Source organism: Pholis gunnellus (genome assembly GCF_910591455.1).
Source record: "Pholis gunnellus genome assembly, chromosome: 11".
Classification (NCBI taxonomy): Eukaryota; Metazoa; Chordata; class Actinopteri; order Perciformes; family Pholidae; genus Pholis; species Pholis gunnellus.
The window spans coordinates 7,683,750-7,709,463 of record NC_136538.1 but is presented as its reverse complement, the minus strand read 5'-3'; the positions used below and the strand labels follow the sequence as shown (position 1 = coordinate 7,709,463).

At 44.0% G+C, this 25,714-nt stretch overlaps 1 protein-coding gene across 1 annotated transcript in view; it reads left to right on the top strand.

Annotated features, from left to right (window-relative positions):
* cdh23 (cadherin-related 23) overlaps nt 1-25,714 on the top strand; it is a gene marked incomplete at its 5' end in the record, with an annotated part of 133,062 nt that overhangs the window by 71,343 nt on the left and 36,005 nt on the right. The window contains 15 exons of the mRNA XM_079168933.1: nt 554-712; nt 10,736-10,800; nt 11,373-11,610; nt 13,339-13,444; nt 13,583-13,710; nt 18,871-18,943; nt 19,887-20,003; nt 20,369-20,481; nt 20,694-20,801; nt 22,488-22,677; nt 22,987-23,132; nt 23,255-23,474; nt 23,975-24,127; nt 24,368-24,481; nt 25,181-25,329. Coding sequence (XP_079025059.1) covers nt 554-712; nt 10,736-10,800; nt 11,373-11,610; nt 13,339-13,444; nt 13,583-13,710; nt 18,871-18,943; nt 19,887-20,003; nt 20,369-20,481; nt 20,694-20,801; nt 22,488-22,677; nt 22,987-23,132; nt 23,255-23,474; nt 23,975-24,127; nt 24,368-24,481; nt 25,181-25,329 — 2,079 coding nt within the window. The remainder of the gene's footprint in view (nt 1-553; nt 713-10,735; nt 10,801-11,372; nt 11,611-13,338; nt 13,445-13,582; nt 13,711-18,870; nt 18,944-19,886; nt 20,004-20,368; nt 20,482-20,693; nt 20,802-22,487; nt 22,678-22,986; nt 23,133-23,254; nt 23,475-23,974; nt 24,128-24,367; nt 24,482-25,180; nt 25,330-25,714) is intronic.

Sequence of the window (25,714 nt, the reverse complement as noted above, 5' to 3'; positions counted from 1 at the left end):
AAGAAGTAGGAGGCTTACATAGAAGGGAATCATTTTGTAAAAGACAGTTGAATAAGAGAAGGCGTCTTTAGATGACCAAGCATTGAGTAGTTGGAGACCGAGCAGCTCCTCTGTCCTTCTCTGAGACTGCCCTTGAATGAACTCTGGACAGATTTCTAGGCAACAACAATGATTGTAGCTTCATTATGTTTTTTTTTTTGCAACTTGCTTTAATTAGTTTGGACACTCAGTTGGACTGGGGTCACATCACTTTCTTGACGCTGCAGCCTTGTTTGAGCAGTGAAATTGGTACTCGGTTACCTCAATTTACCCCCGAGTGCTTTACAGAACCAGACGACGCTCCGCTATGCGTGTCATTCAAAATCTCCAAACAAGTCACTTATTTACGACATTATTTCTTTGGCACAATAGCAAATTATGATTAGAATTCTTTTTAAGGATGCCACCTAAAAACGTGAAATATTCTACACAGATAAACCAATGTTAAACCTTTACAGTTTTACTTGAACTGAATTGCATATATGTATATCTACTCCTTGTTGTCACTCCCCAGCTTTATGCCAATGAGTCCATGTCCGACCACGTGGGTTTTGCTCGTGTCTTTATTGAGCTGATCAATGAGAATGACAACCGGCCCATCTTCAGCAAACCGCTGTACAACATCAGCCTTCCTGAAAACACCCCCCCTGGTACTTCACTGCTTCGTATCCTGGTGAGTTGTCTTAAGAAACCCCGGTATAGTGTGTACTGTGCACAGCCGAGGATGTGAATAATTACTCAATGTATTCTTATAATATATCGCTGAGGAGAGCTTTAACTGGAATCCAAATAGATGACAATAAACCTGACGTACTAGTAACTTTTATGGGGCTTGTTTTATTGAGAATGAAATGGTGGCTTGTTTGTTTTCGCCATGTAACCCAGTACTCTCCCGGGACATATACGTTTTGATTCAAGCTAGGCTGCCTCCGACAAAAGCACAAACAATCACAACTAAGTAACTCCCTCACCATCTGCACCATAATGCTGAGGCCCTGTGTATTTACTGAATGACCATGTTGGCTACTAAGGCATCTTTTTGACGTTACAGACAATCTGTGGCTCAACTGGGGCTTGACTTAAACCCTGGTTCAACTTAATATGCAAAAGCAGAATTCAATATGTACTGCCAACACAGTTTCGCTTAGCTTGTATTAACCACAGCATAGTCAAAAAGTCCTCAATTCAAACTAAATGACTTCTAAGGTCAAGTCCAGTGGTGGGATTGTTGCTGTGTGTGCAGGATGCAATTATCACCTTCAAATTGATGCTTATAGCTCAGACATAAAGTTCTATATTCTACTCAAGTTGCACAGAATGAAACAGAAACAGTACAGCATTAGGGAAACATCAGTTTAAACTGGATTACTATCATCGGGTGATCTTAGTGTCTTACTGTTCATATTGGATTAATAGATAGGTCACTAATAATGTCAGGAGAACCTCCGTTTAGACTAATCCAGTTAGAACAGGGCTTAAGAAATATTCTCATTATTCACTCCCTCAAGGTCAGTTATTGTCCCCTTTGTTTAGTTTCTCACAGTTAAAGTGTCCCTGAGGCCACTCGTCTCCTCAGAGTGGCCTCGGTTACTGTCCTGTACAGCCGCCGCTACGTTTAACCCGATCGGAAAAAAATCTCCAATCACCTCCCTGTAATTCTGAATTATTATTCATTACCAGTCATTCCTGTGACAGAATGCCCACAATCCACTAGATACAAGTGCAAAAAGCACAGTGTGAAAATCAATAGCGTTTATAGACTGGTTGCTCATGAAATGGAGATTGCAGGCCAGTCTAATACCCGATAAGTCTGGCTGATGTTGGCCTCGTGCTGGGGCGTGCGGACCGCCGTGGAATCCTGATTGCTGGCTGTGTAGAGAGGCGAATGGGCTGTAAATAGAATGAGATGTGACGGCTCTCGGTGAGGGCTGAACTGGCATGGATGGCAGCACTCATATACACACACTGTTAGATGAGGGTTTTGATATTCTGACCTGTTCTCACACACACACACGCACACACACACTCAAGCACTCTGAGATGCCAATGGAGACAAAACACACAGAGATTAAACAGATGTTTCCTATACTCAGCTAGCTTTTCTCTGAGGCTGAGAACTAGAACTACACACAGACATGAACACATATATATATATATACACACACACACACACAAGCATATAAGCTATACACAACAATATCAAGGTTAACACATGGCTAAAACCAAAGTCATTGGTCATTGTAGGCCTTTCTCCTTTTGTTATCCAATAAGATTACTGTGTGTGTGTGTGTGTGTGTGTGTGTGTGTGTGTGTGTGTGTGTGTGTGTGTGTGTGTGTGTGTGTGTGTGTGTGTGTGTGTGTGTGTGTGTGTGTGTGTGTGTGTGTGTGTGTGTGTGTGTGTGTGTCTTCAGTAATGTGTTTGAACAGACTTGTTTACTTATGTGTGTTTGTCATAATGTAGTTCATTAGTAATTTAGGCCACATGTTACACCGGTTGTAATCCATTGAATGCAATCTGATCAAACAAGCGACTAATGTTTGTGTGAACAATAAGGTATTTATCTTGGACTGGTCGTTGCTTCCACGTAACGTATAAAATAAGTTATAAAGTGAAGCACAGAAAGAAGTCAGATCCATCAAAGTGCTGGTTCTCTGCTTCACATTGTGCAGTGGGAGTGGAGAAATGTTCCTATTGTAAATACATTCAATGTAATGTATTCTAAAGCATAGAGTACAGAAATGTAAAATAGCCTTGTGCAAGAGCACTTTTCAACCCACTCCTGTGAGTCGGCACCAAGTAAGATAATAAGGTAACGTGTCCCTCACCCCACTGCTAAGGACAAATCATGTCGCCCACCAACTGCAGAAAAGCATTTTGAGTTGAAGTGTTAATTGTGACAAAATGAATACATGAGGCCCCTAACAACTGGTTATTACACAACGTGTGCTACATGTGCACTTAACTCCATCTTATTATATTCTGAACTTTATTTTACATCTCCCCGTAACTGCGCTTTTAAGTGTCATTTGATTTGCGGGGACTTTTTCATTTCCGTGATTCTCTGTGCACCTGTCTCACTCAATCTCTTCCAGCAGCCCAAACTGTCTGCATGTTTAAGTGCAGTGAACAACTCAAGGCATTACAATACAACCAGATTGTGAGGCTGAGACTAGCCTCTCGGTGCTCTCTGTCAGATGGCTGTGAGGTGCAGCAGATGGTGGCCAAATTATGTTTTAGCACCAAAAGGGAGGACGGCTCTTTCATTCTTACTCTCTCAAGGTGGCCTGGCCAGCCCTCCACAATATACAGCAACACACAAACACACAAATGGATTCAATAAAAGAGGAGGTAGACATTTTGGGAAATGTGCTTATTTTCTTAGAAGATTGCTATGACTTGCATCACTCATGTCTGTGCATTAAGCAAGAGCCAGGAGCCGATTAGCTAATGTTAGCATATAGACTGCAAGCGGGGGGGGGGGGGGGGGGGGGGCAGCTAAAACACATGTACCTGCACCTCAAAAAGCTAATTATTATTTTAACCGTAACTCCCTGTTAACACCTTGTGGTTTCTATATTTGCTGGTACAGTTGTGAAGAGCAACATCAAGCTGTTTCCCCGCTGCTTCCAGTCGTTATGCTAAGCTAAGATAATGGCTGACCCTAGCTTTGTCTTGAGCATACAGATCGGTGCGTATCAATCCACTCATTGAACCCAATGGTAAGTGGGCTGCATTTATATGGTGCTTCTTTTAGTCTCGGCTACCACAAGCCAGCATTCTCCAATTCCCACTATACAAGGAGCAATTTGCTAAACAGGAGCGATAAACAGCAATTTTGGGTTCAGTATCTTGCCCAAGGGCACTTCAACAGAGACCCCAGGGGCCAGAGATCGAACAACTGGCCATTCCTGTTTCGTGGTCGACCGCTCTACCCCCTGAGCCATAGCCATCGCAAAAGAAAGCAATTCACTGATTTCCCCATCTGTTGTGAATATGTGTATGCCAACAATATTCTAACACAGACAAAATCTTTTATGAGTTTTAAGCAAAGTGTTTGTCCACATTACTGATCACATTACTGATGACCTATTTGTTAGTGCATTTTGCTGCATTCAAGAGCTTCTTCCCAACCATTATCTGCGACCATCTCCGGTGATGGTAACTCATCTCTGTACTCGTGGATTACGTTGGCTGAAGTGCAAACTAATGAGTAAATACGGCAAGCAGAGAGGATCATCAGATACAGTTTGATCCCCTGCTATTACAGTAACTCTGAGACCGATATTAGTTTCTCTCACAGTGAAGCAGTGGTTTTGAAGAGCACTGCTGTTTCCCCAGCACGAAAGTGTTTTTGCCGTTTATCAATAATGTGTGTAAGGTGGCTGATATGTAAAGAGGGTGGGGTCTGGATGGGTGTTTATATAATGCTTTATGCTAATTTTAATTCTGCATGTTGGTCCCCAGTTGTTTTTAAAAAGTGCCAAACAGGCGGCCAGATATAATTGAAAAGCTTTGTTTGGGTTAATATTCATAGCTCATCTGATCAGAGCTTATGTACAATGTCGGTCGCTGCATTACTCGGGGCCCGCTCCTGCATCCCTGTGGACACTTATGCTTTACATAGTAGTATACACACAGGCAGTGGCTGTTTAATATTTATGATGTGAAGCATTACTTGTCATGATAAATATTTATTGTGATTTACTCTTTTGTCTCTGTCCTTTTCTCCCTCACTCTGTCTTTCGGTCTCTACTTTACCCTGGAGACGTTAGACACCAGCAGCTGCTCGTACCAGTAGAATCACAGATTTTCTCTCCTTGGGTTTCGGAGAATTTGCCTTCTTTCATTTCTTATTTATTACATGCCCTCCGTTATCGTTTTCTTCCCCTTCCTCTGTTTTACCATTAGATTACTAATGGTTTTCAGGTGTTGCATTGATTCACTCTCCGGTTCCCTGTCTTTTTTTTCTACTCTCTCTAGCTCTTTCTACCCATCAGGTTCTACCTTAGAGAATATGTATATATTTTGTCTTGCTTCTATAAAATATATCAGATGCAGCATTCTTCTTGGATTAGTGTCTTCTTCTTCTTCTACCGATGCCATACTGTGTGTTTTATGGCCTCTGTGCAGATGCTGTATGTTTTAGAGCGAAGGCGCAATGATGAATGCTTCTAGCAGAAGGTTATAAATTACAGAGTGGAGGATGTTTCGCTACTGCCACTGTTTAGACGGGCCTTTATGGAGTAATAGTCACAACAGTAATTATAATTCATTATTGTAATGAAAGGCGTGAGGCCCAGCTGCATGTGGGAGCTCAAACGGCGTCACTGTTAATAATAGGGCGCTCATCGTGGGTGATCTGACATGGTGGGACTGGGGTGTGAATGGGTGTGAATGGGTGTGAGGATGAGCAGACAGGATCTCAGAGGTTGGTTTACTATCGGCTCTAGAGAGCTGTGGGCTTGCAAAATGAGATGAAAAGGGAGTTTTTTGGGGAGTGTAGTGGAGCTAAAGATTGTTCTCCATCGGTCAATTTGTTTGGTCATCTGTTCATGCATTGAAAACTGAGTCAGAGGGGGAGTGAGAGCGCTCAGGTTTTCTTTGATACTTTTAAATGGAGATGGGTTGTGTTTTAAGGCGTAGTCTTTGTTCCTGAACCTAGTTCTAAAACTACATTTGTGTCATTTCTTGACCTCAGCCCTGCTGACCATAGAGACCACGTTCATCCACACATGCTTTCTTTGTCCTCTCCTTAGTAGTTACTCCTCGTCTCCACATCCTCCCTGTGCTTGTGCTAATCTCATTGCTTCATCATTGAGGACAGAGGCGGAGAAAGAGAGGGGGAGGACCAAGGCCTGTCTGCAATGGGAAGCTGCCAGCCTCAGAGAGCTCTGCATTAAGCCGTTTCACTGGCAGCTCAACCTCTATCTCCAGTTTATGCCCACAGTACACTCCTCTCTTTCCCTTTTATTCCAGAGGTAACAGCTGGGTTTTTTTCCCAGTGATTCACATGTGGTTGCAATCATTATATGGTGGCTGTGTGTCGCATGCAAACGGTAGAATTTAAATTGCAAGCTGTCACCGTATGCTGTGAAGACATCCACTTTATTGGACTCTTCTTTTACAAAAGTGTACATTGTTAAATAAGTGTTAAAAGTTGCATCTCTCGCTCCGCTCTGTCTCTGTTATCCGGGTGGTCGGGAGATAATAGAAACAGGCTGTTCAATCCTGTCGGCGGGCAGCAGTCGCTGTGAGCACCCCCACCTGCTCGTAATAGTTAAGAGAAATAAAGCAGTCGTAAACGTACGCTCCCCATCGCCATTACACTAAAGTGTCTGCAGTAAAAACACACACAGCGCCCATAAACCCCTGCAGGTGCACGGGGTCACAGCTTGGGGGACTGCGGTTGGTCGTCTTTTGACCCAAGTAGGGTGACGGATTTTTGCATCTCGTCTCTGCCGAAGTCCTACAGCAGTTTGTGTTCATAGGAACATAGACCAAGACGTTTAGGCAAGGCCATACATATCTAATTCATGTTCCTTCTATCATCCACATCTTCCTTTCAGCCGTACTTTCAGTTGTTTTGTGACCTGACTTTTAATATATTTGACTTGTCCTCTTGTCCCACATTTTGAAAACTAAAAAAATATTAAACCGTGCAACACATTCGTACGCATTCAAAGACTTTATTTGGTGGTCTGGAGGTATAGACTTTAAACGTTGCTGTGACGATGCAGTGCTTAAATACACAGAAGCATGCAACACGGCGTGTGTCACAGGATCTCTCACACACGCATACAGCACAATAAGTGTTAACATGAAGAGGCGCTCATTTAAAAGTATCTGTTCTCTGCGTCCCACCGGTACAGCATTTGTGAGGGTTGAGCTGTGATCTTGTCGTGGATACAGAGAATATGAGCCTTTTAAAGGACCCCTCATGAGTGGAACTAGCCAGAGCTGAGATAACCTGACAACCACGTCCTCATCATTGTCTTTCCCACAATGATTGTTGGAAACTGGACATCTTTACTGTGCTGTTGGTGGTGTGTGTGTGTGTGTGTGTTTTATCTGTTCTTTGTGATTGTGTTTAGGTGTGTAACACTGAGACAGAGGGGGTTGTCTGTGTTTGGACTGGGGGTCATCTCTATTTTGACAGCAGGCTTTGACAGCCAGTAATTGGTTTCCTTTTCCTTGCCTCTCAAAGCTTCTGCAGAAAAAGCAATTTTAGGAGCCAATCAATTCAAATTCCAGCTCACTCACGATTGAAAAGCCTGTGCAGCTTTTACCTCCTTCGCTGTCCATGAGATAGCTGGGCTGATAATCTGCTCCTGTGTCTCCTCCAACCTAACCCCAGTTTACACACACACACACACACACACACACACACACACACACACACACACACACACACACACACACACACACACACTGCATCTGTCTTCCTGTCGCCTGTGAGGGGAAGCTCTCATTTCTGTCTTTTCTTGAAAGCAATTGAGTGTGATAATAAGAGGTTATACTGTAAGTGGTTGAGGTGCATATTTAGCCTAAGACTGAATGAACCTGCACACCGTGCATCTCTTTCCATGTGTATCCATTTCACACACACACACACACACACACACAATCATATGCAACCCCATACACACTAGACTTTGCCTACAAAAACACTCCAATCATCTCACACATTCTGTCACACTTGCATTAACGGGCATGCAGGCACACAAATGAGCGCACCGGTACACAGGTACACCCAAATACATACCGACACACACACACACACACACACACACACACAGACACACACACACACATACAGTGTTAGCCTGCAGGCTTCGCCTTTCTGAAGGGAAGAAACACATCATTTAACCAAACTGGTCAACTGAGAACTAATTTCTCTTTTGTAGTTACTGCCTGAGGCCCCTAGGGTTTGCAGAGTTTATATTGGCAATCAGCAGCGCACTGACTCTTTGTGCAGAAACTCTTTGAAACAACTTAGTTTGGATTTTGATCAGTAAACTGACTTTGATACCTCAGGCTCCTGCTCCTTAGCACGGGGAGATGTTTATCACTGCAGTCTGGGCCCAGCATTCATCTACAACATAAACTGCAACTGTATCGTCTCCGGGCATCTTGACAGTAAGAGAACAGCTCATCAACGAACAGGCTTTTGCACCGTCTTAGTCGATGGCAATCCCCTACACTTCTTTCGGTTTTTGAAACCTTTTTCATTTGATTGGCGGGTCCCTAAAAAGAGATGTTTTATGAATCCATCAGCATTGCTTCTATGACATGAAAAGTATGTATCCTAGTGAACCATCCCAGTACTTTAAATGCGTGTCATAATTGTCAGTGAGGTGATTAAGCACATTAGTTAGGCGGATTGCCCAGCTTTATTTCCATGTCATATTTTTCCTCATTAAATCCTACAACCACACTCTCCCTGTGCACCCCACTTTTCCATCCCCTCCGACTCCCCAAACAAAAGAACTTTAAACCACCACGGCTATGGGGAGCGAATGCATAATACCCTGGTGTAAACGATTCGGGGCCCGTGGTGTTAACTCACTGCAAATCCCTGCTCAAACCAATCTCTACCATCCATCTGCTGCAGGCCTTCTGCGTCTAAAGTTAAAAGTCTTTGGCAAGCAGTTGGCAAAGTGACCGGCCCGTACTGTCATGGTGATTGTTTGGTGGGAGATAGGAGCCCCCCCCCCCCCTCCCCCCACACGATCTTGTGTCTTTCTCTCTTTTCCGTCTGTCTCTCTCTTCCTCACTGTCTGTCGTCAAGGCGAGAGGGGCTCGGCCGCAGAAGCATTATTAGCTCCCAGGCTGAGCCCGGCTCCTGTCACCGCCTCGATAGCTGTCACGCTAACACCCCCACCGCTATCATTGGAGCACTTATGGGCCTGTCACTCACCTGGGAGAGCGGGAGCAAAGGATGGAGGGAGGCATCGAGGGGGAAGTGTGTGCTAAGGGAGATATGTAGGGGAGAGGGGAGACAGTGGAGATGGAGGCGGGGCTTAGGGTGCAGGGAGGAAAGCGGGATAAAGACAGAAAGGAAAAGATAAAGGAGGAGGTGGAGGTAGGATGGGAGAGGGATGGATAGAAATGCAAAAAAGGGGGAGAGGCAGTTGAATGGCATTAAATGATGAGGTCATGGAGACATGACAGATGAAAACCTCAAAGGTTAATTTGAGAACCTGACTGGAGTTCCAAACACCTCACGTGTATTTAGCGTCCCACTTTCCACTCGTTCAGCAAGATGTGCTTCGGCGCACTTGACAACAAAGCGAGGGCCATTTGGACATTAAAAAGAACCATCGATTCGCCATCAAGGACGATGTAGTGGAAGCTCTCTGTGAAATTACAGGCTTGAGCTAAACAGCATGGTGTCATTTTTAGAAGGTGAAAAAACACATTGATAGCCGCAGCCGTTGTTCCATCTGTGAGAGGCATCATAGATGGGCACTCACAGATGCACACATACATAACCATAAATGCATTCAATTTAAGATGCAGAGGCATTCAAACGTGCACACATACATCCACACTCAGCCAAAAACAGAGCAATAGCTAGCACACATTTTGGCCCATTCGCTGTTGTGTATACTCTCTTATGACTCTTATCATTCAATGCTTATAAACACACACACACACTCACAAATGTGTAAGTGTATAAGTCACAGCTACATGTAAGAAATGGTATACCCTACAAACACACACACACACACACACACACACAGTCGTACATAATAAGGTCGGTATCGGGGCATCACTGAATCACAGTGACCAACATCGTGGTTGACAGAGCGGGCTGCAGACACGTTCGAGTTTGGCCCTTCAACTGACTGCAGAGCCACTGAAGTGGAACTCTATTACAACAGCCTCTCCAGCCACGATCCATCAACGCCGACACACACACACACACACACACACCCCGTGCGTACGCGTCAGTGCGTGTGCGCACACGCGCATGCATGTGTTTACAAAGACAGATTGGTGTTTCATAAAGTACAAGATTCCTGAAAGTGTTGCTCTTTATGTTGCATTCCTCTGACACCATTTTTTATCTGCAAAACATATGACGGCAGTTGTGGCTCCTTTTCTCGGGCAGCGGTGGGGGATGAGCAAAATGTATCAGTTCTTTCATCAGATCAAATCCAATCAACACCTCCGGGCCGAGCATGGCTTTGCATGTTTTATCATAAAGTCATCAACATACAGTCAGGGACAGCTGTTAGGGTGAGACATTTAATAAACCGAGCAAAAGTCATTGGCAGAGGATATTATTAAAAGTACTGGTTAACCTCACACACACACAATCTCAAATGTATGCACAGTTACATTAACATTTAATGGGGGGCCTGGGGGGGGTGGGGGTATTACTCTGCTTTAATAAACATGTCGCAGGCAGGGATTTACCTCCCTCCAGTTTTCACATTAGCATTTGAAGGCAGCCGCTTACATAAAACTTGATTAGGTCTTAAAACATTTTGGGGTTGTTTTTTTTTTTGCCACATGAAATTACAATTCCAAAATACTCCTGAAAGAGCATGGACAATTTGACAGGTACAGGTACATGAGAACAATAAACAAGGATAAGAAACATCTGCTGAATGAACTGTAAAACCTTTCAAAGAAGTAAACTTGATTATAGAAGTAAGTGGGTTTTTCTTTCCCTGTTTTTCTCTCCAGGCTACAGACCGAGATTCAGGCGTATTTGGGGTGGTGCGTTACTACTTCAGTGACGAGCCCGACCAGTAAGATACAACTGCACTACACTGAAACAGTCCACACAAACACACATTGACATTAATTTTTCATTTATTGGGCCACTTGTGAACGATTGTACTGCAGTCTCTGCTTCACCAGAGACAGCTGAGCTACAATGATGTCTGGCGCGTCTCTTTACGCCCGCTCTCTTCAGGCCACACACTTGCAGCATGACACGCAGAGAAAAACACACATTCACATAGTCTGTTCATTCATTATTTTTGAAGAACACAATTAGTGTGGCTTCCTACTATTTTTATTTCTCTGTTACCCTCACTGAGCATCAAGTTATTTTTATTTAACTGTATTGCGGCAAACTTGAGAAACATGTTCTTGTGATAATCGTATTATTCCATGCTATCATTTATTATTATTACAACATAACAAATCTAATTGTGTTTTAAACATGGTGTTTTTCTCTTAAGAACAAATGCAAGTGCAACTTATTTTTCTCCATTTAACAAGGATGATTCTGAACAGTCATGTGATGTACAATGTCTTTGATGTCATGTTTTTTGGGAGTGACCTGCCTCTTAACTTCCCCGTTTGTCTTTCGCAGGTTTTCATTGGACGAAGAGTCGGGCTGGGTCATTCTGCGGGACAGTCTGGATTATGAGTTGATGCGGCGCTTCACGCTGACCGTGCTGGCGCGGGACGGCGGCGGGGAGGAGACAACGGGGAGGATCCGCGTCAATGTGTTGGACGTCAACGACAACGCGCCGCTCTTCCAGAAGGAGGCGTACGTGGGCTCGCTGAGAGAGAACGAACAGGCCGTCCAGGCGGTGGCACGAGTCAGGGTGAGACGTGCTGAAAACATCCACGTACAGACTTTTAAACCAGACAGAGGCCAAAAGTACACTCATGTTACACTACTCGTGTAAAACTGGCCTTTATAGCGACCGTAAAATACCATAAAAATAACTGTTTGGCTGCAATATATGAACTACTTTTCCAAAACAAAGAAAGGTAATTTATTATTGATTTAAAATGTTATTATTCCTGGAACACTTGTAAAATTAAGATTGAGAAGTCACAGTGGATTGGGGTGCAGTTCATTTATACTTTACACACATGCACACATAATTAGGTATAGCAAACAATAGCAAAGATACCTGCAATAATACAGTCTGTGTATATTTACAGTACATTCGTAGAAAAACTACACCTACAACAGAGGATCTCATCCCACAAATACCACCAGTAATCAGACTCACAAGCCTGTGCTTTTGCTCTTTCTTCCTTGTTTCCTCTGTGTTACTATAATCATACAGTTATGTGTTTGTGTGCGCTGTATCCAAGAAGAACAGGTCAGTGTGGTGTGTTGGCCATCAGTCACTGCCACACAAAAGGCAGAGGTACACAGGCACAATGGTAACTAATGGCTCAGCGTTTCCTTTGATTGCGCCCCGGAGAGAAAGACTATTAAGTCCCTTGAGGCAGCGGCTGCAGCAGTGGCTTACCCCGCCACAGTGCACTTTGGCGGCTTGCCTTCACGTTGTGGGAGTCGAGCTGGTGACGGGGCTCAACGCTTGGCTCACTGTGTTTGATTAGTCTGAGCTAACCTTAAACGCTGCTGGTATTAATACGCCGCCCGAGAGGAACAGGGAAGCCAGTTGCACAATTCTGTGTGTCAGCGATTTGCCCTGGAACCTATACTATACACATACAAACAAATACACACACACGTATACTCTGGAATACTGGGAGACTGAAATAGATAGAAGAGGATGCGTGGGACAAAGCAAAGACAGGCTGTTTGCTTCATTCTCTTTCCAAACAAAGCCTCCCACTACAGTGCTTATGCTTTCTAACAGCTAAACCTTATTTTATTTGTTTTCATTTTCTCTACACTTCTTATTCTGTTACTTCTTTGCCATTTGATTTGCTGCCCCCAACTCCTCTGACCACTAAGTGGTAAACGACCGCCAAATATGAAACCGTTGGTTGAAATTTGATAATAGGACGACAGTCTGGAAGAGAAAAAGTCACAATTTAGGACGTTGTGGGGGAAGAAAGGTATTGCGTAGTCAACACTTTGGCATCAAATCACAGAGTTGAGATATGTGTGTTACGGAGAGATACAAGTGAGTGTTTTTGACAACCTGTCCAGCCTTTAATGATGCCAGGTAGACTCTCCTCACAGCCGGAGGACTCTTGTTTAAGTTCCTGCCAACTGGAGAATAATGAGGGGGTGTCATCATTGTTCTTGATGTTGTTGTGGATTAGCCCTGCAAAGTATAGTTTCATCTGTCCTCTGTCTGCTTAGCTTGTCTTGGCTCGGTTGGTGTTCATCCAGCATTGACGCCTGCGCCACTAATAGCCAGAATCAGCTTTAATAATCTGTCCAACAACATGTCGTCACTGACTGACAGCTTCCTGGCTGCACACATATGCACAGACTGACACGCACCCATGCTGTGGAAACATGCACGTACAAATATAAGCACTGTACTGCAGCATCTGTCCTGTTCCACTGTCTGTCGTCACGTCTCACTCAAAAAGTTCTCGTCTCGGCCCACCCACAGGCCACAGATGACGATTCTCCTCCCAACAACTTCCTGACGTACACCATCACTTCAGCCTCGGCCTTCCCCAATTTCTTCAGCATCATCCTGGTGGAGGGCTACGCAGGTACGCTCACCTTTTAGGAGCATAAAAATACATTTAGAATATTTATGTGAGCAGGGGTGTTGTGGATGTTTAGACATATTTAAGTTGTAAAATAGTGTATTCATCTTGTATAAACGCCTGCTTCTCTCTTTCCATCAGTGATCAGTGTGACCAGGCCTCTGGACTATGAGCAGGTTCCCAATGGGATGGTCTACTTGACAGTGATGGCTAAAGACGGGGGAAACCCAGCCCTCAACAACACTGTCCCTGTCACGGTGGAGGTGATTGTAAGTACAACCCTGCCAAGCATACAAGCTCTCACACAGTGGTGCTTTTTAACATCAGACAACACTAACGTATCACTTGACACCTTAACGTGCAGGAAGCAGTGCCTCTCCCAAACGTGGCGACCAACAGCAACCGCAGACACAGAGCAGTACCTTGTGAGGACATTAGTCTTTTCTTTTTCATAGACATCATCTGCAGCACACGTTCCATCCACCTATGGACATCCCCCAAATATGAACATTAAGCCGTCTGCATTCATATTCGAGCTGTGAGAGAGCGTTTTCTACAAGCCGGTACATTGTAAGTTAGAAACGCCTCCTCCTCGCTGTGGCCAAAAAAACAACCCACCCTAATAACAAATACTCGTCTTCCGTGCTCATTACAAATGACATCTGGTGCGTTAGTTGGAAGGTTTAAAAAAGCGCAGTAAGATGCCTAATGCGCAGTTTAAAGACAGAAATTGCAACTCAGATGAAAAGGTGTATGTCCCGTATTGTCCTGTCTTACTATGTAAACGGTTTTGTACATATAGCAACCATTCAAACGTCTCGCTTTAACTGTAAAACATGATGATGTTCATGTTGATTGCACAGCATCACCAATCGGAGGACATGTTTTCCCTGTAGGTTCAAACCATTCCAGGGTTGTCCTTGCTGATAGTGATGTAAATGCACTAGCTGCTGTTATTTGATGATTAATATCACTGACACGGATCAGAGGGTTGGTTTATTGCTCTGAGAAACAAAAACAGTTTCAGAGTTAGACCTCAGCTACCAGTCCGGTGTCACTCCTGTTCTTTCACCGAGGTCACTGAGGTCAGGCAAGACTGGCCGAATCCAAAAGCCAGCCGAGCGTGTGTCCATTACTCATTTCTCATCATTGTTCAACATGTTTAGCCAATGGGATTTTTATAATTACTTTATTACATACTTAGATATTACCAGTATGCCAGTGGTGGATGCAACCAGTTTCAATCATCATAAACAGCCACATGATCACCAAATCAGTAAAAATGAGCTTGTTGAGGGAGTGTGTGTGGTTCATCAAAGACTCTCGGGGGGGCGAACTCGCAAAAGGATTGAATGGCTTTTGTGGCCGCTAGACCTGCACAAATAAGACAAAAAGAAACAGTGTAATTCTCAAAGCACCCACAAAGGGTAAAATGCACCTCTGACTGCCCTGTCAGGCAAAAAGCATCTTGGGGCTCCTGTGCTTGTTGCAAGCAGTTAAATCAGGTAATATGCATACATTTGGAACAAAATTGCCCCTTTTCTGTGCAAAGAGCCTCATTGCAAAAAACAGTCAAATTCACAAAGATCAGCACTAACAGCCTCCCGCAGTTACAGTCGAATTATGAGCTCCTTCAGAGAGTTGCTGGTAACTGAACCGCATTAATAAGAGGCATAACGCCCAGACTTTCCTGTGATCACGGTAGCATTGAATGATATTTTTTTTATTTTCTCCGCCGCCTCAAGTCATGCCATCTTCTCAGACAGTCTGAAGGTGTGCCTTTTGAGAAAACCAACAGCACAGACTGGGATGTTAAATCCCAAGTATGTCACTTTGAAATTCCTTGCCTGAAGTTTAGAGGAATTCCTCTGCCCCTCGCCTGTCACGACCTGTAGCTCTCGATCTCACGTTTGTTTTTGGGGTTTTTTTTCTCCACCATTGTTCTGCCTACGTTTTTCTTGGAGCAAAAGCCAAATGTATTCTTTGCCACATGGATAATTGCAATTTTCGCTCAGCTGCAAAACGTTGTGGGCGTGTTTTTGCTGTAATATCATTAGCACGATGAGATATCGCTGTGAATTGGACCTTGAGACGGGGCGGATTTCGGTTGCAATTGATGCTGCTATCAGCGGACGCAATCCATTCCTTTGTGAATTTGCCCATCAGTCTTTAATGAACCAAATGCAATCTACAATTTCATCCCATTCTATCTATTCACCTCCAACTTGGTGTGTCACATAGCCTTCCTCATGTACACAGGTGTCTACGGTGGTTTTCTGTTTATCTATTTTGTATCTACAGTTATGTGAACACTGTAAGCAAGACTACTGTTCAGTGTTTCTCTTTAATCATTGCTGTTCTGCAAAAAGCCCCTGCATCTTCCCTCCTTTTGTGACAATGTCTTTGTTTTTCGTAGGTACTTAAATAGTTAAAAACTTGTTCGTCGGTGGCTGTTTTCCTCTTAGCTGAGAATCCTTCTAATTCACACTTTTAATATATTTTGCAACCTGTGGTGTTGCTTTCTGGAGAACCTTTCATACAAACAATTCCACACTCCACACTGCTCTTCCTTGGGTTTGTATAGGCCTCCAGTCTGGTTTACATAAACACCAGACAGGAGCAGACTTTACCCTGAGACAAGGTACGCAACCTGGGGCCCCCGACTACAAGGGCCCTAAACCTATAGATATATTGGGATGCATGTTACTTACTTATGTTACGTTGCAGATTCAGATTTTACTCACAAAACATAACAATCAAAATCTTCTTCTACCACTGCCAATAGCAACACTCCCAGTTAGAGAAAGAGTGAAAAGTAAAGCAAAGCAGCGTTTGCCTCGGCCCCTCAAATCACTAAATCCGGCCCTGAAACACACACACAGCTCGAGGTTACTCGCTCTCAATGAACTGAGCGGAGGTTATTTCCAAACAGGCTTATTAGTCGCTTGCCTTGACATAACCACCGTGGTTATTAACTAGAGCATGAATTAAATGAGTAGAGGTAGAAGTTAGTGTTGCAAAAAACGTTGAGTTGTAATTGCAGAGTGGCGATGGTCCTGTAGGATGTATGCTCATGCTAGTTGACTCCAGGGAAATGAAGAAAATGTGTTATCCAGCATTAATATAGCGTGAGCACGCTATATCAAGCATCCAGCAGCAAAAAGTGATCTCAATGAGCTGCTGTCTGCCCACTGCTGACGACACGCGGGACTGCAGAGCCCTGATGCTTCCCCCCCCCCCCCCTCCCCCCACCCTCCCCCCCCCCCCCCCACTGCTACACAGAGCGCTGTTCACGTATTACAAAAAAAATCGTAAAAGCACTCCATGGGGTCCCAAGAAATACACCCCACCAAGTGTGAAGTAGATCGGAGGAGCGGTTCTCCGGCTGACAGGCAGACAGACGGACAGATCCATGCATTATAGTTAGACGTTGTTACAGTGCGTGACAGGTGTCGGCCGGCTTATGGTGGATCGTCTTCAACTTCACTTACATATTGGATTTCACCGAGTACTTTTTGATCCATGTCTGCCTACAGCTTTGTTTGCAGTTTTATCACAGTCTGTGCAGCGATCTGAGCTTCCAGTTCACTTGCTTTTGTCAGTCTTATCACTAAAAAAATCGTATATTTCAAGGCACCGGAGAAAGTCACAGCCACATACTCGTACACGCAGTAGATCACAGAAGTTGTAATATATTTTAAAAAAAACATGAAAAAATAATGTATAAAAGGCCATGTCATGCACGGGCAGTCTCCTGTCACTTGGTTTCATTGAATGCCTTTCCATGTTTTTTTACACTAAGGCATTGCAGACACCCTGTGATCCATGTCTGTTCCAGATCAGGTTTCCTGTGCTCCCTGTGGCTTTCTTAACTCCGGGCTGACCGTGTTGCTTTTGTCAGATGACTTAGTTAAAGGCTGTGAGGAGACCATGTCCACTTTGTTCAATGCAACCCCGGATGTTTTGTTTATACACAGCTTTTCAATTCAAACATATGACACGCTATGTCAGTTACGGAACATGTTTTTTATCTTATACCTCTCTATATCGCGATAATGTATGGCTTTAGAATAAGTGTTGCCCATAGTAGAATATGAAAGAAATAATATTAGGATCTATAATGTATGGTATTGTTCTGTCCTGATGGAATTCACCTAAAGCATTTGAATGTGCTGTACAAACTGCTGACTACTCTGTATAACAGACAATGCCAGGTGTTATCATTTTATAACTTTTTGTCTGTATTTTTCTTGTTTTTTAAATGATAAACATGAATGTTGATCTTTGCTAAGATACTATAAATGCAGCAGTAAAAAAATATAATGAGCATCCCGAACTCATAAACTGTGTCTCTACTGGCTCTTAAGCTCATATCCCCTGATAGACATCCATTATACAAGCAACTTTTAGCCATAAAAGAAGAAACGACAGAGAAGAATGGATGAATCCAGCTGGAATATTCTTGAATATTCTATGCAAGAACAGTACACATATCTATACACACCCTTCATGAGGGAGAAATATTGTGTTGGAATGCCAAAAAAACAACGGGGAGAGATGTGCACAATTCTCTCTCTCTCTCTCTCTCTCTCTCTCTCTGTCCTCCACAGTGTCGTGACTCGCACCACAGAGGTTTATCAGCAGCGAGCAGCATCACGCGCACACAATGCTTTACACCAGTGTAACACAGAGCCCAGATAGACATAATGGTGCCAGTGACTGTTGTTAAAGTGTTAACATTTCCCAGCCGTTCACACACAGTGGGGAGCCTCTGTCTGCGAACAGCCACACAACTGGATGTGTTAGTGTGAAACGGAGTCTAATTCGATGAGTGGGAGGTTGTGAGAGATGTAAATGCTCTGAGGAAGTCTGTGAGACAGTGGGAGCCGGTCCGTGCTGTAGTCATTCATTCCTGACAAATTACAGGTCTTGATTACTCTTTGTTTAAGGGAATGCCATTGTTAATAATGTTTGGAACGACTTTCTCACCGATTATTGCAAATGTGTCTTCTTTTTAATATCTGCCTCAGCCTTTGCATTAGTTCACTTCTTGTCCAAGTCCAGTTTTTTTCTCACTCCTGCAGTTCTAAAGCCAAGAATGCAATTAACTACAACACACCGCCTGGCTGGGATCGTTGGTTTAGCTTATTGCGTTTACTTTATTGATCAAACGTAACGTAGCACCTGATTAGCTGACAGAAACAGAAGCCAGCACGACTAAGACATTCTAAGGGAGTTTCAGTGTAATCCTAAGAGATACTACGACTATGTTTTCACTATTAAAAACATTTTGTGCTCCTCCGTGTCTTCATTTTCGACTATGTTAATCTCGGTGCTCGTGTGTGATTGGCAGCGTTTTGAAGCACATTTGCATTTTCTCATTGTTTGGCACATTGATTTGAGCTGCTGTCGATGTTTACCTCCTCCAGGATGAAAATGACAACCCACCGGAGTTCAGCAAGCAGTCCTACATCGTCAAAATCCCAGAGAACATTATTGCCGGTGAGTCACTTTTATGCATGTGGGGTTACAGTTTAGCTGCTAGAATGCATTTTCTGGCGCAAAACCAACACGGCACTCAAACACTCCAACGTGTCGCACATACAGCCACCTCTTACTTGAATTGCCTTACCATTAACATATTCAACAAATAGCGCTGCTTTCTTGGGGGTATGTTTCCTTTTTTTAATGCTTTATTTGAAACGATTCCTCTGGCAGCCGCCTCTACTATTTTATTTGTTATGATTTTGCATAATGTTTTTAAAATGCTCCGTCAGAATGCAGGATATTGACTATTCACGGCAAAATAACTGGCCGCTCCATTCATTGTCATGCATGCATTTAGAAAAGTCTTTCATCCCAGACAATAGATTAGTTTCCAGTCGCTGGAGGGAAATGAAATGTCTGACCGCCCCCTTTCTCTCTCTCTCTGAGCTCTAGCAGACGCTGGCCACTCTCTGTGTCTCGGACTAAAGGAGCACATAGCTGAGCACATAGCTGAGCACATAGCTGAGCGGCTTGGGCCGGGGCTGAGGTTTAGGGGGACTATGACTAAAGTGCTTGGCCCCGAGCTGGGGGCCTAAGGCGTGGGCTGCAAGGCCGCGCTCAGGGCTAGCCCTGCGGCTCTGGCTAGCCTCTCATCCCCCTGTCGGCCGTGGTATTGATCAGGCTTGTGCCAAGTATAGGCTGTGCCAAACAAGCTGATAATCCACTAATCCATAAACCCACTCAGTGCCATGGCATCAGTAGAGCTGAGGATGGGGGCGGTGAAGAAATTAGCTCTCTGAATGCCATTTCAGTCCGTCTCTGCAGCTTGTCTCTCTCTCTCTCTTTACTAGTCTTCACATATCTTTCCCATGACTCAAGTTCACTTCTTTTTATCCCACTCCATGAGTTGCAACTTTCTTTCTGTCTCACTCCCTTCATCCCTCCCTGTCCTCCACAGGGGCGACTGTGCTGCTTGTGAATGCTACTGATTTGGACGCCTCCCGGGAATATGGCCAAGCCTCACTCATCTACTCCCTGGAGGGCTCCTCTCAGTTCCGTCTCAACTCGCGCTCAGGTGTGTGTGTGTGTGGGTGTGTGTGTGTGTGTGTGTGTGTGTGTGTGTGGGCCCATGTAGAAGTGTGTGAGTTTTTTCAGAAAGTATACTTGTAATCAAGACATTAATTTTAAATTTGAATTTCTTGAGATCATTTTCCAGTCAGTTCATACTTGGCCTGAACATGATATAGATCTGCCTGCAATATATTTGTTCCGTTTCTCTCTTTAAGCTCTTTATTTGGTGGCATATTTTAGCATTTGAGTCTTATTTTGACACGAGAGTTGCCTTGAAAGATGTGTGGCTTTCACTGAGTTGTCCCGGTTGTTGCTTTTTTGAATTAATTCATTTTTTATAACGTTTGATCTGATTCTGCGTGTGTTCAGGAGAGATCACCACCACGGCCCTGCTGGACCGAGAGGTGAAAGCAGAGTACATCCTGATAGTCAGAGCTGTGGACGGAGGGGTGGGACCTCAGCAAAAGACTGGCATCGCCACGGTAACCACTTTAGCGCCATCGTCTTTCCACAGCTCGCAGAACAAACCTTCCTCCCCACTGTTTAAGCAATGCTCATTTGGGATAGAATTGTATTCTATTGTACGTCTGTACTGCACTTTGACGCACTGCTATGAAAGCTCTCTCTCTTAACTGACGTCAAAAATAGCTCATTTCCCGTTTACCTGAATTCCCTTCACTCCCACTTTATTTAGGTGAACATCACCATCCTGGACATCAATGACAATTCCCCTGTGTGGAGAGACGAGCCGTACCTAACCAACGTGGTGGAGATGAGTCCAATGAACACTGATGTTATCTCTGTGAGTATTCCTAAACAATGATAATGTTTGAACACACAGGAATGATAATTCTTATCATTTTTTTGCAAACTTTGCAAACTTAAGTCAGGCAAAAAGTGTGTTTTCATAAAAACTTTAGAGGTTTTAGAGGAGAGTATTTAAAGTGTGAAGATTGAACATTGTTGGAATACAACCGTCTTGATTGGGCAGCATACTGCAGATGAAAAACATCAACAAACAGTACATGTTGATGGATGCATCTGCATGCATAGCCCTCTGTTAATGGACGAATTGCCATTACTGCGTAGGTCATCGCTAAGTAAACACTCTAATATTACCCTAAAGTCTCTCATCGTCCTCGTGTCTTTGGCAATGTGTTGTTGTTAATTAAGCCCTGATTGTCCATTCATTAAAGAGTCGTCAGTGAGTGTAATTAAGGGAGTCCGATTGCTAATTAAAATGTAGCCTGCAGTCACTCGCATAGCAAATTATTTAGCTGTTATGCAGAAAAGGAAGCGAGAACCCATCCAGCAGAGCAAGAGAGTGGAATGGAGAAATGATCGGGAAAGTGAAGTGAAAGATAAACGTGCTGCTAAAGCGTTGCTACATGTTCCATGTATTCCTGCAGCCTTGCAGCTATCCCTCAGCTGGGTCCATTCATCCAGTGATGCGATGCATACTGTATGTGACTCCGTGCTCGGTGGACAGACACTGCTGCCCGTCTGACCATTTTTTCAATAAATCGGACCACCCAGGCTCACCGTCCTGTAACTGGCCCAAATGTAGCCCCGGCCCCAACCAGTGTTTCCATGGTGACAAGAGGCCACCTGCTAAGTCCTCCTGGAGGTGTCCAGCGAGCCGATGAATTTGGTCGCTGTGCCCAGAGCAAGGATCATCCCACTTACATCTCCGAGCACGCCGACCATCACTACTGCAGCTTTATACATTCAGCGCCTACACATACCGCGAGCCTCCTCTAATAACTCATTTCAATGCAGTATTTTCTTTTCTGCCACTCTGCAGTCGGTCCAGGGCTACAGTTCAATAGACAAGGCTAATGTATTTGCTCACCGTCTTTTAATGTGCTCTACTCAGGGGCCAGAATTGATTGCTTGAACTGGAGAAGGCTCGACACTTTCACACATCTTATATCACCCTATACCTCTGTCTGTGCAGTTGCTAATCAATGGGCCTCTGAGATGCCTGCCTACCATGTCCCCTTAATTATTAAATACCTGCAAAACCTTTGTTCCTCTAATGACCAATTAACCAGTTTCCAGAGTTTTTAGTCAGTGCACTGAATAATGGATCAGCTCTTTAAGAATCAGCCAGTGTTTTAGCAGGGCTCCTGGCTTCACGCATTCATCACCCGCCACTTTGTGTCAGAAAAGAGACGTGACCATTTTTCTTTTAGCTGACTGATGTGTTGGAACAGTTGGAAGGGGCTGTGTGTGAAGATGCTCTGGGGGGTGGGATGGGGATGTTCCTATTACTATTACTGTAATTCTTTTTCCCTCGCTGATTCACTTTACTCTTTTCTCCCGATATCTTTAATCCTTCCTGTCCCGATGTCTTAAAGTTCACCTCTTGTACACACTCTCATTTAACCCACACAGTATAACTAGATATGGAAAACACACCTAGTGTTGGCCGGGGTTGTTTAAGAGTTTCAGAAAGTTTATTTTTTCCTGACCCTCCCATGTGCAGGTGTTGGCATTTGACCCTGACAATGGGGAAAATGGGACAGTGATGTACAGTATCAGTCCAGAAAACCCCTTCTACACCATCAGCAGCAGCACAGGCAAGATCCGCACTAGTGGGGTAACCCTGGACAGGGAAAGCTCCAACCCCAGGGACACAGCACTCATGAGGACCATTATCATCTCAGCTGTTGACAGTGAGTAGTGTGTATGTGTGTGCGGTGGAATGTCAGCTTGCACTTGTATTTGCCTTCCACTGTGTCGATTTGCCTGATTCATGAAACACCTAAACCACCTGTAAGCGAGCCTAAATAGTTGTAAATCATCCTCAACAGAGAGCTTTCAACTCTGACCGATCAGCCTCTTTCTTCAAAAGTTTTATGTTGACCATGAAACTTTTTACTGTGGCTAATAAACCCCTTTGACCGTGAGGTGTGTGCATGTGTGTATATGCGAGGTGTGTTTGTATGTGCGTGTCTTTACGTGTTCTCTGGCGCCCTCTTTAGATGGCACACCTCCACTGCATGCCTCAGCGAGCACCACAGTGTTTGTCAACCTGCTGGATCTCAATGACAACGACCCAACCTTCCTCAACCTGCCCTTTGTGGCTGAAGTTCCAGAGGGACTGTCCATTGGATCCTCAGTTTTTAGGGTAAAATACGAGACTATATTCCTGTATTGTGGCATTTAAATCTCTCTTTTTACCATCCATTGTGAAGTACCCTTTCAGTAACCTCCTGTGTTCATCTCTGGGTCGTTCTCTTTCTGCTCTAGATCCAGGTGGAGGACCCAGACGAGGACAAGAACGGATTGATAACAATGGCGTTACAGATGGGGATGCCGCGCCTCGACTTCTACCTGAACACCTCCACTGGCGTCCTCACCTCCATGGCAGTCCTGGATCGTGAGCAGATTGGACAGTACCATTTGAGAATTATTGCATACGATGCAGGGAAGTTCCCTCGCACCTCCACTTCAACCCTCACTGTCACAGGTAAGAGTGCTGCTAATGTAGCTCCCTCTGAAATGACCCTACATATGAAACTGACAAGCCACGGTACGGTTGGATTCTGCTTGGCGGGAAGAGTTACCTCATTAATGCAGATAAGCACTGACGTCTCAGTAATCTGCTGAGAATGATGCTACCACCTGCTGGTGGGACGTGAAAAATCAACCGGGCAAAATAGTCTGCTTGCTGTAAACATGGTGAAAAAAAAAGAATAGAAATACGGAATAAGGGTTTCAAATGAGTCAGAAGCATCAACATATTATGGACTGTTTGGTAGAGATCTGTTTCACGTCTCTTAACTTCACAGGAGAGTCAGGACCAGCACAACCCAGCTACAAAAGAAACGTTTTGATATTCTCTGAATCCTCTGATTTATCAATAGTCTTTCTACTCGCTGCACCACCTTGCTGCCTTGTTTGTCCTCATGTACATGTATCTGTGTGTCCTCATGTCTCTCTGTCTGTGTGTTTGTGTGCGTGCGTCAGTCCTGGATGTAAATGATGAGACGCCCACCTTCAACCCTCGCGTGTACAATGTTTCCCTGAAGGAGAGTGTCCCTAGAGACCACATTGTAGCGCGCCTCAGCTGCTCTGACAACGACGCTGGCCTCAACGCCGAACTTAGCTACTTCATCACAGGTCAGAGGTCACAGTGGGAGTTGTTTTTGTGCGTCTGTGGGCTACAGTGTTGTTCAGTTATGTGGACTCTGTGCACGTACAGTATCTTTTGTCCAACCATCCGTCTCTGTGTGAGTTTGTGTATGAGGCGAGCTCCTCTTGCATGCTTCTTTTAGTATCATAGCTGTGCTGTATGTATGCAATGTTTTACCAATATGCTGTAGATATATTTGGAAATGTGTTTGTGTTTTGTATTTTTAGGTGGTAATCAGGACGGTAAATTCAGCGTGGGCTTCAGAAACGGAGTTGTTCGGACCGTGGTCGGCCTGGACAGAGAAACCCAGGCAGCGTACACGCTGGTCGTAGAAGCTATAGGTGAGTCCTTTTTTATAACAACAAGAAACCGTTATCATCTTTTATCATCCTGATTTTGACACGGTCCGTGTTTGTATTTGTTATAATAGGACATGTTTTCTGGCTTGTTTTGTTTGTGATCTTCAAAGCAGCTCCTTTCTACTTTTGCACAGCAATGATGCAAAATGTGTGATCCCTGCACATCTGCAGTGATTTCAGACTATTGCTCAACTGCCTTTGTTCCTGTTTGAAAAGAAAGAACAAAAACTCTGAGGTTTTCCTGTTTTGGAAACCATTGAGTAGGGGGGGGGCTTATCTGCTGAGGGGGGGGCAGAGACACGAGAGGCAGAGATAATGCAAACCTGTGCAATAGAACAGAATTACACGTATTGTTCTAATTCATAAGCAGCTGAAAATTACCCAAGTTTTGGTGAGCCAACAATGTCCCAGTTTTATGTCTTTATAACGAGCGATTTTTTGGTTTCTGCTTTATTTTCTGAAGATCAATGGCTCGTTTAAAGTAACACATTAATACAGAAGCGGTTCCATTTTTTTGTATACAACTCGTAGTGATATCTCTATGGCCTTAGCCGGTGAGATGTACAGCCATGAAATGAAAGCCAAGTATTTTTAGTAGTCCTGGCGTCAACCCTTTCAATTATCATTAACCTGAATGATTGCAGCTGATGTGTTTGTGAATGTGTCTGCTTCTGCACATAGACAACGGTCCGGCGGGCAGCCGGAGGACAGGCACAGCTACTGTGTTTGTTGAGGTGCAGGATGTCAACGACAACAGGCCCATCTTCCTACAAAACAGCTACGAGACCAGCATACTGGAGAGCGTGCCCCAAAGAACCAGCATCCTCCAGGTAGAAAACACCAACACTGCTGAACACTTAAATGTCACTTTATTTCTTCACACAACAATCACAAAACAGGAAGAATCAGTCACAGAGTGATCTCTTTTTGGCTCAGGTTGCATTTGTCTTGATTGTATTGTGTTTTTTTTTATAAAAACTAATCGTCTTCATTCACATTAATTACTAGATGGATGGGTGTTTTCTGCATCAGGACAATTATCAGTGTGAGGCAGAGGACTGATAGTTGTACCCACAATTTGAATGGGATTTTAGAATATTCTTAAGTGTGGTCATTATTTGAACTAGTGCATTACCGTTAGATCTTTGTTTGTACAATTATTGTGCATTATTTAGTTTTTTTTTAAAGCAGCTTTTATTCTGCTTGGAAAAAATG